This window comes from Neovison vison, chromosome 7 (assembly GCF_020171115.1).
Source record: "Neovison vison isolate M4711 chromosome 7, ASM_NN_V1, whole genome shotgun sequence".
Taxonomy (NCBI): Eukaryota; Metazoa; Chordata; class Mammalia; order Carnivora; family Mustelidae; genus Neogale; species Neogale vison.
Genome location: NC_058097.1, coordinates 140030540 through 140046198, shown reverse-complemented (window position 1 = coordinate 140046198; position 15659 = coordinate 140030540). Strand labels below are relative to the sequence as shown.

The 15659-nt window shown below is 37.8% G+C and overlaps 1 protein-coding gene across 23 annotated transcripts in view; it reads right to left on the bottom strand.

Moving 5' to 3' along the window:
- The window catches only part of DLG2 (discs large MAGUK scaffold protein 2), a 2052576-nt gene that overhangs the window by 525003 nt on the left and 1511914 nt on the right, over positions 1–15659 (bottom strand). For all 23 annotated transcript variants that reach the window (XM_044258404.1, XM_044258405.1, XM_044258399.1 and 20 more), the window contains one exon: positions 12496–12665. In XM_044258404.1, coding sequence (XP_044114339.1) covers positions 12496–12665 — 170 coding nt within the window. The remainder of the gene's footprint in view (positions 1–12495; positions 12666–15659) is intronic.

The window sequence follows — 15659 nt, the reverse complement described above, 5'->3', positions numbered from 1 at the left end:
AAATCCAGTGAATGGGGCAATCTCCCAAGGGAACAACTATCACCAGTGTTGGAAAGCTGCTTCTTCCCAGAGCACCGAAGCAGAAATTGAAGTCCTTGTAAAAACCTGTATCTGTATTTATTTGGTGGTACTAGAATTATTACATTCATGCACACTCCACACAATATAGTGGGACCACTATCTCCCTTGAGGGCATACCATGTCTCTATCTTCAACTTGTAACTGGCGTGAGTAAAAGGTGTTTATTATAGTTCTGTCAAATACATAAATTAGTGTGTGCATTTTGAGAGATTAGAATATTTGACATGTAAGAATTCTTGCACATCAACATTATTATGATTTTAAACAATTAGTAGTTACCACATTCAGTTTATTCAAATAAGTAGGTCTATGGAGGCTAAGTTTCCCCATATGACTCAGCGGCTCATGAATATCCAGCAAATATTTTTGGGTTCCTGGGAAGCAACTATTGAAGTCCTTCTTCCTTAGATTAATGTGTATACTGAACAAACTATGTTTTCTTCATTCATGATGATCAGGGACTGACTTGCCTAAATAAATGTGCCTTGTTTGTTTTCTTTCTTATTTTTACTTTTTCCCTTTTCTTAACTGCTCTCTTTTTAGCCTTTCTTGATAATTCTCAGCTTTTCCTAAGATCATCTTTATTGTGGAAATTTCCAACTTTCAGTGGGTTCTTGGTAGGACCTCATAACTGGCAAACCCATAACATATTTCATGCTTACAAATCCCCAAGTTGCCATTTTTTATGAAGTTTACAGGCAGAGATTTTATCTCCCTTATTAACTTTTCTGTAAGGGATAAAGTGTCCAAGGTATCCAGCTGCAATTGGATTACATTCAGGGATGAAGTCCGTTTAGCACAAGGGTTTTAACTGACAGCTAATGGCCCCTGAAGTCACGGTTCATGTATAAAAAATACCTCAATCTTTAATTTTATTGGATCTCAATGTTCCATAAGAGGAGAAGAATTTAATGTATGTTGGTTGATGAGTTAGGGAACCAGAATGGATTTAGTTAGGGAACTGCAATAAATTTAGCATGAAGCTCATCCTAGTCAAAAGAGGACTATGTTATTTTGGTCTAGATTAATGCCTGTATTTTAAGAAGGTATTTGGGAGAAAAGCCAACACTTCTTTATTTATTGATATTCTTTTGTTTTTGTACTTTGAACTGCCTGGCTTAATAAATGTTTTTGAAATAAAATATTTATTGAGTGAATGGATGACTATTTTCTGCATGTGTTTGCTTCTTGAAAGTGTAGCAATGAAGAGGAATATATTGAACTTTTGGGGCACTAACATGTACCTGGGACTTCATTAAATTCTCATGAAAACCAAGGCAGCCTCTTAATATTATTCCCATTCAATAGTTAGGTAAAGGAAGGACTTTAACTAAGGTACTGTCCAAAGCCTAGTAAAACTGCTTTGCTACTGGTCATAAAATAGAAAGATTTATAGTCACAGTATTTACCATGGCAACACATTTCCTTTTAAAACTTTAAGAAATGCTATATAGGTATTTACCTGAGCAAGTATTTACAGTTAGGTAAACAGTGTTTGCTGTGTGAATTATAAAACTTTTGTTTTATAAATGTCAAAAAAAAAATCAAAGCTACATCTACCTACTACAATGCATTCTTGCAATCCGAAGCTTTCATGGTAAAATAATTTTGATTTTAAAGATTTGTTAAGGAGACATTAATCACAAATTCCATTAGAAGTTATGAGCCAGCTCTACACAGCAAAGAAGTAAACTAAGGAAAGAAACGATGGCCACATGTTAGCCTGAAAAGGCAAATGTACTTTCCTTAGTTTCCAAAACAATTTAGCAAATGCTGTCAGTTGTTTTACTCTCCAATAATGTAGAATGTATACAACAGAGCGATCACAGTGGCCATGTCTGTAGTTTGCTTTTCATGAATAAATAACTTGCTGCAAGATTTCAGGAGAAAGCTTTTTACAGATATCCTTATGAAGACTGACCAAATACTAGCTCAGAGAAAGAGCCCCACAATCCAAAGGATATATCTTTTACCGAGAAATAACCGAGGACTAACCATGTATGTATTCAAGAAATTCTATAGAAAGTTCCTCAGAGCAAGGTGAACTCATCCAATGTATTGTCCTTTGCCAAATTAAAAAAAAAAAAAAAAAGGATTTATTCTTTTGGGGGGACAGGGAGTAGTGAATGAGGCACAATGTATTTCCAAGAAGACTGGTTCTCTGGTTTAATACAAACAGGCATTTTCTTTTTGACTCTGAATATTGCACTTCAGTAAGAGGTTTCACTGCACATGCCGTCAAGCAAATTCCCCTGTGTATTCAAGGGAACAATTCTGGTAATTCAAAAGGACAGAAAAATTTTAGCACTAAAAGGAAAATGTTCTGTTTTGAGACCTCATGCCAAACAGCTGGGAATTTGCCATTTGTGCTTACTAAGAATCAAACCATTATCCAAAATGGTCCTTCACCACAGATAGGCCTACCTGCCACTTAGAACTCAGAGCCCAGGACATGGGCCTAAATAGAGAGTAAGCTGTGCCTTGCATTCAGGGACCCACTTGCATTTGCATTCAAAATGAATACATGTTATAATTTACCCCATGGTGAGAAAGGGGGGGAATGTGTGACGTCCCTCGATGGAGTACATGGTTGGATGCCAGTAATAAAAGCAGTTGCATAATCTTCATGTTCAGTTTTGATCCACGGACCTGGGGAACTGCTTGGGTATGAACAGCTGAATTGTGGACATCTGAAAACTTTGCTTTTCTAAACACTTCTGACTTATCATGGTCAGGTGACAATAGCCCAGCTTGTTAGAGAACACCATCAGCAAAGCTATCCATGGACAAAGGGAATAAAAAGACTGGTTTCGGGGCCCGCAATCTCTGCAGTATGTGTAAGGGGGAGGCATTTAATTTTCAACTAAAATCTTAGTATATTCAAATGTTCACAGAACACTATTGTTTGCTGTAGGGCCTACATGCCAAAATTCAAGTTGTAGAATAATTTACCAAGGAACCATCTCTGAAAACCGTCAGTTGAGTGCCCCACATCAACTCTGAGGAAGTTCCCTCCAGTCCCATTAGTGTCAGAGAGAGAGGAGACAAGAGTGGATGGTGGAACAAGGACAGATTAGGAAAAAAAAAAAAATTGAAAATGCAGATAGAGACAAGTCATAAACTTCATTCAAGTTAGATACCTGAGAAATCCTCTGTCTATAATACTGGACGCAGGCCACATTAATCTTTAACTAAGCTGGACAATAAATCTGTCAAGTAGGCTATTAAGAAAAAATAAAATAAAAATCCTCAATAAGTTGGAAACTGGTTCTTGATAAATCAGCCTTTTAAGCAAAGTGTTAGATGCTTCAAATACTGTTTCATCCCAATCTCTTGGACAGATAGTTACAATAAAATTTAAAAAGAGGGGGGACACTGCAAGGGTTTTACTCCTGGCCATAAAATCATGCATCTTACATCTTGGCCATTCCTTTTTCTGCTTTCCATACTGCGGTAATGGTCATGATCTGTCTTGACCTCTCCTCCACTTACTGCTCAGAGTCTGGTACAGATTATATCCAGGGCTTGTATTTTCAGCATTCATCAAATGCTTCTAATTTGCAAAGGTCAGGGCAGAAATCATAAACTCAGTATCTTAAGTGTGAGAATTAGCAGCTTGTTCATCTTCTTAACTTAGGCTGCTGATATCTATCCTTCCTACACTCCATGGGTTGCTTGGATCACAAGATAACAAAAGCAGGAGCAGAGAGAAAGCAATAAAGCACTTCTGAAGTCCTTAGAAGTGAAAGATTACTTCTAATTTGATCAGTCTCTGACAGTTCATTGAGGAGATAAAACTGAACTGGCTTGGCTTTTGGGGAATGGATATGATTCTGACAGGCAGTGGTCACAGTGATACACTTGATCTTAGCCAAAAGGCCGAGAAGCGATGGTCACAGTGATAAAGAAAGGCATTCCAAAGATGGGAATGGGATGAGCAAAGTCCTAAGGGCAGGAGAGTATGTCCTGTATTTAAGAAATTGTACAGAGTCTGGCTTCCCTGGGTGTGGAGATGCATGAAGGAGAGAAGACAGAAGAGAAGGCTGAGATGGAATTTTGTCCCTGGAGGGAGAGGGAGATCATAAGGGGCATGAAATGCCGTGGCAAGAGATTTAGATTTTTACCTAATGGCAATGAAGAACCCCTGGAGACTTCTGAGCAGGGGAAAACAATGCACAGAGCTGTGATTTTTGCAAAATTTATCAAGGAGGAGCATATAAGCAGGGAGGGAGGGATTGGCAATGGTCTATTGCAGTAGCTCAGACAAGACGTAATGGTGGATATGGACCTCACAGTAACGGCAGTGGAGATTTTAAAGAGAAGATTAGTTGTGGTGGAGGTAACTTCCAAAGGACATGATGCCTGACTTAATAAAAGCAGTAGGGAAGAGAGAAGAATCAAAATAAAAGGACTCTGAGCTTTTTAATTTGGTGACTAGGATAACCTTTAACTGAACTGGAGAGCAGGAGATTACACTGGTGAAGCACCTCTGGTGGAAGGTGGTACTAAGGGGACATCATGAGGTCAGTTTTCAACATGCTTGGAGCTATTTCTGCACATGGAGTCTACTGAAATGTTTGCCCATACTAGGAAAACTAGGGGAAAATACATACATATAAACATATATGCACATTTTCATGAAACAGATTCATATGCCACATCATAACTCAGACGCTGTAAGAAATAAATTTGACCAGAGCCAGAGAGAGAACTCAATTGCATATACAATATATGTGCATGTATATATACTAATGCTAATATGTTTTGTGTGTGTGTGTGTGTGTGTGTGTGTGTAATGCGTATGCATACAGGAATCTGGGCTAACATACACAAACATAAACTCAAAACGGATAAAAGACCTCAGAGTGAGGCAGGAATCTATCAAAGTCCAAGAGAACATAGGCAGTAACCTCTTTGACATCAGCCACAGCAACTTCTTTCAAGACATGTCTCCAAAGGCAAAGGAAACAAAAGCGAAAATGAACTTTTGGGACCTCATCAAGATCAAAAGCTTCTGCACAGCAAAGGAAACTGTCAACAAAACATAGGCAACCCACGGAATGGGAGAAGATATTCATAAATTACACTATAGACAAAGGGCTGATATCCAAGATCTATAAAGAACTCCTCAAACTCAACACCCCAAAAACAGATAATCATGTCAAAAACTAGGAAGAAGACATGAACAGACACTTCGCCAAAGAAGACATACAAATGGCTAACAGACACATGAAAAAATGTTCATCATCATTAGCCATCAGCGAGATTCAAATCAAAACCACATTGAGATACCAACTTATACCAGTTAGAATGGCCCAAATTAGCAGGACAGTAAACAACATGTGTTGGAGAGGATGTGGAGAAAGGGGAACCTTCTTACACTGTTGGAAAACAGTGTGGAGATTCCTTAAGAAATTAAAAATAGAGTTATCCTAGGACCCTGCAATTGCATTACTGGGTATTTACCCTAAAGATACAGACACAGTGAACAGAAGGGCCATCTGTACCACAGTGTTCACAGCAGCAATCGCCACAGTAGCCAAACTGTGGATAGAGCAAAGATGCCCTTCAACAGACAAATAGATAAAGATATGGTCCAATGGAGTATTAAGCCTCCATCAGAAAGGATGGAGTATTAAGCCTCCATCAGAAAGGATGAATACCCAACTTTTGTATCAACATGGATGGGGCTGGAGGAGATTATGCTGAGTGAAATAAGTCAAGCAGAAAAAGTAAATTATCATATGGTTTCACTTACTTGTGGAGTATAAGGAATAACATGGAGGACAATAGGAGAAGGAAAGGAAAAGTGAATTGGGGGAAATCAGAGAGGTAGATGACCCATGAGAGACTGTGGACTCTGAGAAACAAATTGAGAGTTTTGGAAAGGAGGAGGGTAGGGGGATGGCTGATTCTGGTGCTGGGTATTAAGGAGGGTATGGATTGCATGGAGCACTGTGTGTGGTGCATAAACAATGAACTTTGGAACACTGAAAAAATAAAATTAAATTAAAAGAAAGAAATCTGGGTTAACATGCAAATATAAATATATATGTATGTATTTGTATATATCTAAATATATTTGCTTTATCTGGAAATGCTGAATATTAAAACATTTTAAATAACTTTTTATTTTAATAAATAGTCAAAAAATACTAAAAAAAAGATTGTATAAAATACTAGAAGAGGCTCTTTTAAAGCACTGGAGATATGATGAGCACTGGGTGTGATACACAACTAATGAATCACTGAACACAACACTAAAAACTAAAAATGTACTACATTTTGGCTAAATGAATTTAAATTAAAAAAAAGAAAAGAAAGCACTGGGATGAGTATGGACTTTGCTGCTTTTAAAAATCAAATTGTAGCAAATTATGATAATAAAAAGACTAAAAATAATACAAATATGTACTTAAAATTTTCAATTGCTATCCTGAAGATAAACTTATAAATTAGATAATCAGGTCCTGTTGATTTTGCAGATGAGGAAGGTTGAGACACAGAGAGGCTAAGACACATGTTTTGAAACCCACATCTACCTAAAGATGCCCAGGAAGGTCCCTGCTACATAACTGGCTTTTCCGATCACTAAAGTATTCACATTATGAGTAGCCATGAGTGTAATGACTCTTACAGCTGGGGTATTTTATACTTATTTGGGAATAATCATCATCATAGCACTTTCGTTTGCACTATTACAGACCTATGAAAGTTCAACACATATATGTGAGTGTGAAAAAATTAAAACATTTTAAACATTAAAAATACGTTTTGTAAATAATGAAGAACTGTAGAAATGTTTTGCTAGATGGACTTTATCACTACTTCAGATTTAATAAACTGGCTAAAATAAAGCCACAAGCAAGTCTACTTTGGGATATTAACAAAGTTATGGCCTGAACATTTTTCAGTTGTAGAGCTTGGCCCTAACCTAGTTGTATAATCCTTAAGCAATAAGAACATCTAAAAAAGACATCTCATTGCTTTTATAGATTTTGGCTTCCTTGGCTCAGGCCACAGGAACAAGGCTGCATGTGTTAAATCATATAGCTTCTTAGAAATTATGACTTAGCGTGTTCTTAGGAAAGTCACTAGAAAGACTTTTGTTGTAAACCAACTTCCTGGGGAACCACATGCCCACTTCAGATTTTTTTCCTTGTGTATTTTTGGTTGCTTGGCAAATTTAAATGAATTTGCCCAAATGCTATTTCCTATACATGATTACCCTTTTTTTTCCCTCTACACTGTCCACAAACAGACACCCCAGCTGCTTGCAATGACCAAATCTATAACTCTGAGGTTAGGGAAATTTTTACATACTGTTAAGGAAAGACATTCTAAATTATTTGTGGCCATTCCCCAAATATTTATTAGTGAAATATGGGGCTATAAATCACCAGCCAGATAATTCTAGTTGAATATTGGGAAGATCAGCACTGCTACAGAGACAGAATCACATATACTGAACATCATTTTGGAATTAGTACTTTGTACAATTATGGAATAAACATAAGGGTATAAAATTAGAAAGCTATATATTTAACTCTATCACAAATTATTTTTCAAGAATCCCTTAACACTGTCATCTATATAACCAGAAAAAAAAACCCATAAATAAATAAACAAAAAGAGTCCCAAAATAAAAATAGTCTAGGCATTAAGAATATCTACAAAAATAGATTCTTATTTTTTATTATAACTGTTCAAAATAGCTAATATAGCCATATTCACCCTCTTTACATTAAAGATTTTTTGAGGGGCGCCTGGGTGGCTCAGTGGGTTAAAGCCTCTGCCTTCAGCTCAGGTCATGATCCCAGGGTCCTGGGATTGAGCCCCGCATCGGGCTCTCTGCTCAAGCAGGGAGCCTGCTTCCTCCTCTCTCTCTCTCTCTCTCTGCCTGCCTCTCTGCCTACTTGTGATCTCTGTCTGTCAAATAAATAAATAAAATCTTAAAAAAAAAAGATTTTTTGAAGAAAGAGTCAATATTCAGTATATACCCAATTCTAGATATTTGACAAAATATAGGGTAAATTGAGAATGTTACCTTGATAGGGATTGCAGACAGACATCTTCCAGTTCTGCCTCCTGGAAACCCTTTTCAAATGCATCACAGTCTTTCAACATATTCAAAAGTGAATTCCCTAATCTCCCCTCAGGGGCTCCTCCCCAGTCTTCCCAGTCTCATAGACGGTATCCTAACACATTCAATTGCTCCATTAGAAAACTGTGCCTTATCCTTGGACATAGTCCCCATCAAAATCAATAAGTGTCATCAATTATATCTCTGAGGGATGCCTGGGTGGCTCAGTGAGTTAAGCATCTGCCTTTGGCTCAGGTCATGATCCTAGGGTCTTGGGATCGAGTCCTAAATAGGGTTCTTTGCTCAGCAAGGACGCTGCTTCTCCCTCTGCCTGCAGCTCCCCCTGCTTGTGCTGTTTCTCTCTCTCTCTCTGACAAATAAATAAATAAGATCTTTAAAAAAATTATATTTCTGACATTTAGCTGGACTCCATCCATTTTTCTTGACCTTCTGAAAGTAACCCCTAATAGATCTCTGCTCCCACTCATGCCCCTTCAATGCATCTTCTTCACAGCCACCAAATGATCTTCTAAAAATGACTATTTTGATCATGTCACTCCCATGCTGAAAATTCTGCAGTAACTTCTTGCTGCTTTATCTTGAAATAAAATAACATATCTTTAAATGTGGTCAATGAGCCTTTGGGTGATCGGGTACCACTTACCGTGACAGTATCATTTCATGTCATTCACTATCCTCTCATCAAACACCAGTCACAATGGACTTCCTTATCTAGATATTTTCTACTTTAGAGCCTTCATACACACATGCTTTTACTTCTGTCTGGATGCTCTTCTCTACCCTTTATCTAGCTTACTTCTATTTTTCTTTTTCTTTCAAGGTTTAGCTTAAGTGGCACTTCCTTAAAGAAGTCTTCTTTGACCCTCTATTTGATTGGCCACTTTATAATCTTTTATGCTCATTCAAGCTAGTGTGTTTCCCAATATACCTCACGGGTATTTTCTACATTAGGCTAATATCTCCTTGAGCAAGAACTATTTCTACTTTTTCCATGAATCTCCATTGTCAGCCTCTGTGCCAGGAACATAATAAATACTTAATATTCCTTGAGTCATTGAAGGACTAAATTGATGAAGATGTCTGTTTAGCTCTGTATTGCACATGCATAATCGAGGTTAGTTAGCCCAGTTGGCTAGAGAGTTGATGGACTATAGAGAATGCCCATGTCCTCAACAAAGGGTCCATAAGGACCTGTGAGCATATGCTAAAATTTTAAAAATTCTGGAGCATTTTGGCTTTCCTGGTCAAGATGAATCATGACACATATTCCATCACAGAGCTGATTTCATTTTGCCCTGCATTAAAGTTAGTTGACTTTATGTTTTTCTTGCCCATGAGAACTTTCTGATTCTTCCATCAGAATCACATCTGAATTATCTTTTTCCTCCCGGGAGCACTACAGTTTCCACAGTAGGAACTAAACATTGGTAGAAATTTATTTAATTTTTTAAAAGACTTTATTTACTTACTTATTTGTTTGTTTGTTTTCCAGAGAAAGAGAAATCGAGCACAAGCAGGGGGAGCTGCAGGCAGAGGGAGAAGCACACTCCCTGTTGAGCAAAGGGCCCTATGTGGGACTTGATTCCAGGACCCCGGGATCATGACCTGAGCGGAAGGCAGATGCTTACCTGATTGAGCCACCCAGGCATCCCAAGAAATTTATTTTAAATATCTTGCCATTCAAAAACTATGAATTAAGAGGTGCTAAGTAAAGTTAATATTGTGAGGTACCTTCATATTTAGTGCAGAATCTAATTTAATTATTCAAATTACTAATTCAGCGCTTCCCATGTTTAAGGCACTGGGAAATGCACTAGGAATTTAAACAATAACTAACACCTTTTCTTTCCTTGTGTGTCAATAAACTTATAGAAAAACAAATCCCCATCAGTGACCTTTGGATGGTGACAGTATAAAAATGTATGACTGACTCAATGTAATCCAACAGGACTAACAGGTCCACACCCCTCTTTAGGGATATGGCAGTTCCTGCTTCCTGGGAGGTGAAGTTAAGTTCTGATAATGTCCTAGTTTTTTATGCCTCAGTAAACCAAAGCTATCAGTCGTCTGCCATGTACTTTTGGGTTACTGCCAGGGTATTCTTGTTGGATTACACTCACCTGTCCCCACTTCCCCCTTTTTACGTCCTATCGCAATTCCTGTTCTACTCTCTGCTCAAAGGAGACAACAGTTCAGACTGAAATAAACCAGCCAGAGGGGATCCTGGCATCAAAGATCCCCCCAAACCGTTCCTGCTAAAATTAAGGAGTTTTGGCTATGGATTCACAAGAACCTTAAAGTGCTCTGTTGAGCAGCTAGAGGTCAGCGAGCTAGCTAGTGACTCAGCTAGCAGGAGGCCTGCTAATAGATGCTAATGCTTTGCTGAGTGCTTCAAACTGGTGTTCGCTTTAGGGTGGTGCTGAATAATCACCATTAACTGAATTGTAGAAATACCTGCTTGCTATTTGTAAATAGCATATATTTTTCATAGAAATCATGTGATGTTCAAATTGTTTATCTTTAGGACACATTGCAAATAGGGTTTTAGTAAATGTGTAGAGGTTAGAAAGTCTTTCCTTTCATACTACCAGACATTGTGGTATGCAAATACTTTACTTCCTTTTTTTCCCTCCAGATTTAATTATGTGATTTTAATCCATTTGAATTTAGCCCACAGGGCATCTTTGTATATTTTCATTACATTACCAAGCAATTGTAGCAAAGTTTGAAGCTATTTGTAGTAAAACATACTACAAATAACATGTATATACAGGTAATATGCATTTGGGAGTCAATTAGGGCCAGCCACTGTTCTAATTAGTTTAGTGAATTGGCTCATCTAATCCTCACATTTCTAGGGGCAACTACTATTATTATCTGCATTTTGTAGATGAGAAAATTAAGGCTCAGAGAGGTTAAGCAATTTGCTCAAGGTCAAACAGCTAGTATGCTACAGAGGTAGCACTTTAGCTCTGGAGGCTACACTTTTAACCAGCAAGATTTAGTTAAATGTTTAATTTTCATAAACCCTGTGGGACAGATACTACCATTATGATCCCCATTTAATAATGAGTGGATTGGTCCAACCAATATCACTCTGCTGGTAAGTGGCTGAATCAGGCTTTTAAACTCAGTCCTGTCTGACTCCTGGGTCTGAGATCTTAAATACCAGCCATTACCACCTTCTAGAGAAGGCAGTTTACTTACTTCCTTTTTAATCCCATCTAGCATTAGAGATTAAGTAGATTTTAAGGGAAAGAGAAATGATTTACTCAAATAATACAGTAACTATCTAGTCATAATCTTCTAAAAATATTTTAAAAACAGTTAAGCCAATTATTGGATTTTTCTTAAAATATTTGAAATACTTTTAAGCTAATATTAAATGTCATCATTCTGAAGAGCACAGCCCAAATGACCGTTCTTAAAAATTAGTGTAATAATTCATCTCACTGTTCGTGTGACTCCCCAGAGTAACTGCAATTACTCAAGAGATTTGAGAGCACTTAGAGGTGCCTGGGTGGCTCAGTGGGTTAAGCCTCTGCCTTCAGCTCAGGTTATGATCTCAGGGTCCTCGGACTGAGCAGCATAAGGGGCTCTCTGCTGGTCAGGGAACCTGCTCCCGCCCTGCCCCTGCATGCCTCTCTGTCCACTTGGGGTCTCTCTCCCTTTGTCAAAAAATTAAATAAAATCTTAAAAAAAAGAGAGAGAGAGAGAGAGAGAGAGAGATATTTGCATTTAGAAAAAAAAAAGAAAATTTAGAAAAAATAAATTTTTTCTATTCTATTTTTTCTATTTTGACTATAGCAAGTATAAAATATTATGTGGTACTTGTTGGGTGTAACACATGAAAGTATTACAAATCAAAATAAATCACAACAGTATTATAAAAATACAATAACAGTTATTTTGAAATAGACTAGTTTAATTATTATCATTCATATTACTATTTTACTAAATGAGGAGTCACCATTTAGATCTTAAAAATGAGAAGGAATGTATGTGCCAGCCAAGTCACAATGATACAGTAAAATTAAAAATTTATAGAAAATGCCAATGGTTTATAAAAACACTGCTTATAAGGACATTCCTATATAAATCTGTCCTTTTCTTTCTGTGAGTTCCTATTTAGAGTATTGATTTCCTTGACCTCTGTAAAAACCACTACTGCACCATTTTGGATCTCAGGTGAGGACTGAATGTCAGAAACTAAGAGAAAAGAGTACGCTGTCAGTGGATTATGGCATATCCATTTTGGCCAAATGGTTTGTCACAGGTGTCTCATTGTGAGTCATTTATGGTTTTATTACCTTTAGGTCCTTTGAACAGTTTGATCTCCACAACAGTCTCCAAAATGGGTCGTCTTCTGCGCACATACAGGCGAACGATAGACCCCGCTTCTTTGAGAGCTTCCACGGCTTTACTGTGGGAAACCTCTGACACGTCGACCTCATTCACCCGCAAGATACAATCATTGACCCTGGAAGACAGGATAAGAAGAAAAAGTGAGGGTGGCTGGGAAGATTTCTTAAAGTATATTATCATTGTTAGTGAACCTGAAGAAGCAAGGAAGCAAAGAGTACAAGCAATTTTAAAATGTTTCTATTCGGAAGAAGCAATTCAAACGAAGGAAACCTTGAACTCCCCAGCCTTCCCAGGCTTTCCAAATGGACTTGCTCTACCGGTCAGGCCCCTCTTGCACTTGGTTTCCCTGGGACAGGAAGTGTGTGGTATACACTGTGAGTTCGGAGGACTGCACATTTTAAGGCCGCTGTCAGTTACATCATTTTTTTTTTTTTTAAAGGTTTTATTTATTTATTTGTCAGAGAGAGAGGGAGAGAAGCAGGTTCCCTGCTGAGCAGGAAGCCCTATGTGGGACTTGATCCTAGGATCCTAGGATCATGACCTGAGCCCAAGGCAGCCACTCAACTGACTGAGCCACCTAGGCATCCCATATTTCAATTGTTTCTAACTGGTTTGACTGAGGGTTATGATTGCAGTGGTTCTCAGAACTTACTATGGATACAGACATCACAAATGTAACCTTATAGATGAATTTTCTTAAATTTTTAATTTGCTACTTATAAAGGTAATATATGGTCATTTTAGAAAATCTGAAAAATGTAACCATGCAGAAAGAAGAAAAAATATACATGACCTAATCATCTAAAATAAATGCATTAGCTTTCTGGTAAACTGTCTTCCCATATTTTGTTTTGTATTGTTTTCCCTTTCCCCCTCAAATTCATATCACAATATTATAGATATTGAAGTTCAGATTTCACAAAATTCAAAGAACATTTCAGGTAATCTTTGGCTTAGGTATTTACTTTGAAAACCAAGAATTATGGTAACATAATTTTTGACATTTTCTCTTCAGGAGGGATCATCTGACTTTTCTATAAAAATGTCCAGGTAATATATATTTATGTAGCCATAGACTTCAAATCTCTTTTATGTTCATGATAATTAGTAAAAACTTTAATAATGGTTAAATGTATGAAACTTGAGACTAGAAAGATTTCCTTCCTTTACTCTGAATATGCACTCTAATATTGCCCATCTCAGTTTAGTATGTTACTCAGAGTAAGAAATAAGGGGCTACCCTTGCTTGACTTTCTCATCCCACTACCGCATGTTCGTCTCTACCTGCAGTCTATCCACAATCTGTCCACATTTCTTAATCTGCACTGCCACCATTCTGGTTGATGTCAACGTCTTCTCCAACCTGGATTATTTCTACAGCCTTCTACCTACTCCACCTGGACCCTCTCTTGTCAACGTTTAATGCATTTTTCCACACAGTGGACAGGGTAAAGTGAACATGATTGGTTGCTTTTTCATCTTCCATTCCCCATTTCCTTCTTCCCAACAGTGCCTGATTTGCTCAGGACAATCACTCCTTAGCAAATATTTTTTTTTTCCAATTTATTTATTTTCAGAAAAACAGTATTCATTTTTTTTTCACCACACCCAGTGCTCCATGCAAGCCGTGCCCTCCATAATACCCACCACCTGGTACCCCAACCTCCCACCCCCCCGACACTTTAAACCCCTCAGATTGTTTTTCAGAGTCCATAGTCTCTCATGGTTCATCTCCCCTTCCAATTTACCCAAAAGCACATATCCTCCCCAATGTCCATAACCCTACCCCCCTTCTCCCAACCCCCCTCCCCCCAGCAACCCACAGTTTGTTTCGTGAGATTAAGAGTCACTTATAGTTTGTCTCCCTCCCTATCCCATCTTGTTTCATGGATTCTTCTCCTACCCACTTAAGCCCCCATGTTGCATCACCACTTCCTCATATCAGGGAGATCATATGATATTTGTCTTTCTCCGCTTGACTTATTTCGCTAAGCACGATACGCTCTAGTTCCATCCATGTTGTCGCAAATGGCAAGATTTCGTTTCTTTTGATGGCTGCTATTTATTTGTCAGAGAGAGGGAGAATGAGAAAGCGAGCACAGGTAGGCAGAAGCAGAGGGAGAAGCAGGCTCCCTGCTGAGCAAGGAGCCCGATGTGGGACTCGATCCCAGGACACTGGGATCATGACCTGAGCCGAAGGCAGCTGCTTAACCAACTGAGCCACCCAGGTGTCCCAGCAAATATTTTTTTAATGAATGAAATAGTAAGTCTAAGTTCAGTACCAGGCCTTCCATTTCCTAAGTTGGTAAACACTGATAATTAGCTTCTGAGCCTCTGTGTTTGCATCTATAAATAGATAACAATACTAACATCTACAATAAAGACTTATGGGGAAGATTAAATGAGATAACATACATTTAAATCTTTAGCAAGGAGTCTGGTATGTATTAAGCAGTGAAAATTTTTTGATTTATAATTTTAACTATTAGATCCTTTCCATAATCTTGTGAATAAGTCATTATCCACATTGCAGAAATGAGAATTGTTCCAAGTGATCAAGTTCTTTGTCTAAAGCTGTCAGAAGTTTGGGTAGAAATTGGATATGATCTTCCAGTCATATTATTTACAATCATATATCCAATTGGCTAGGTCTTACAGTTTCCAAAGTTGGGCATTCTCCTCTTAGAGATCACATACATCTAAATGTTGCAAACAGTTTCACATACACTGTACACATCAATTCAAACTTATAACATGGTAGTGAAATGTTATACAAAAAGTATAGGGATAATTTTTCTATCATTTTTTCCCCCCATAACTTCTCTATACCTGTTTGGGGAGCTGAGTTATAGACACTCTTGTCTCAATGAGAATGCTGATTAGCTTCAAGATTCTGAATTTCTGAATTTCACTTATTAAGATTCAATGACGTCATTTCATCATAACACATACTATGGCTTTATTAGGTTTACGCATACACTTCCACTCTAAATGATAAAAAAAAAAAAACCATGGAAAATTACCAATTAAAATAGTTTTGAAAATGTAGGCAACACGGGTGCCAGCCGCCCTGCAGCAGCTGGTCCTTTGAGAGTGGGTAATTTTGTCA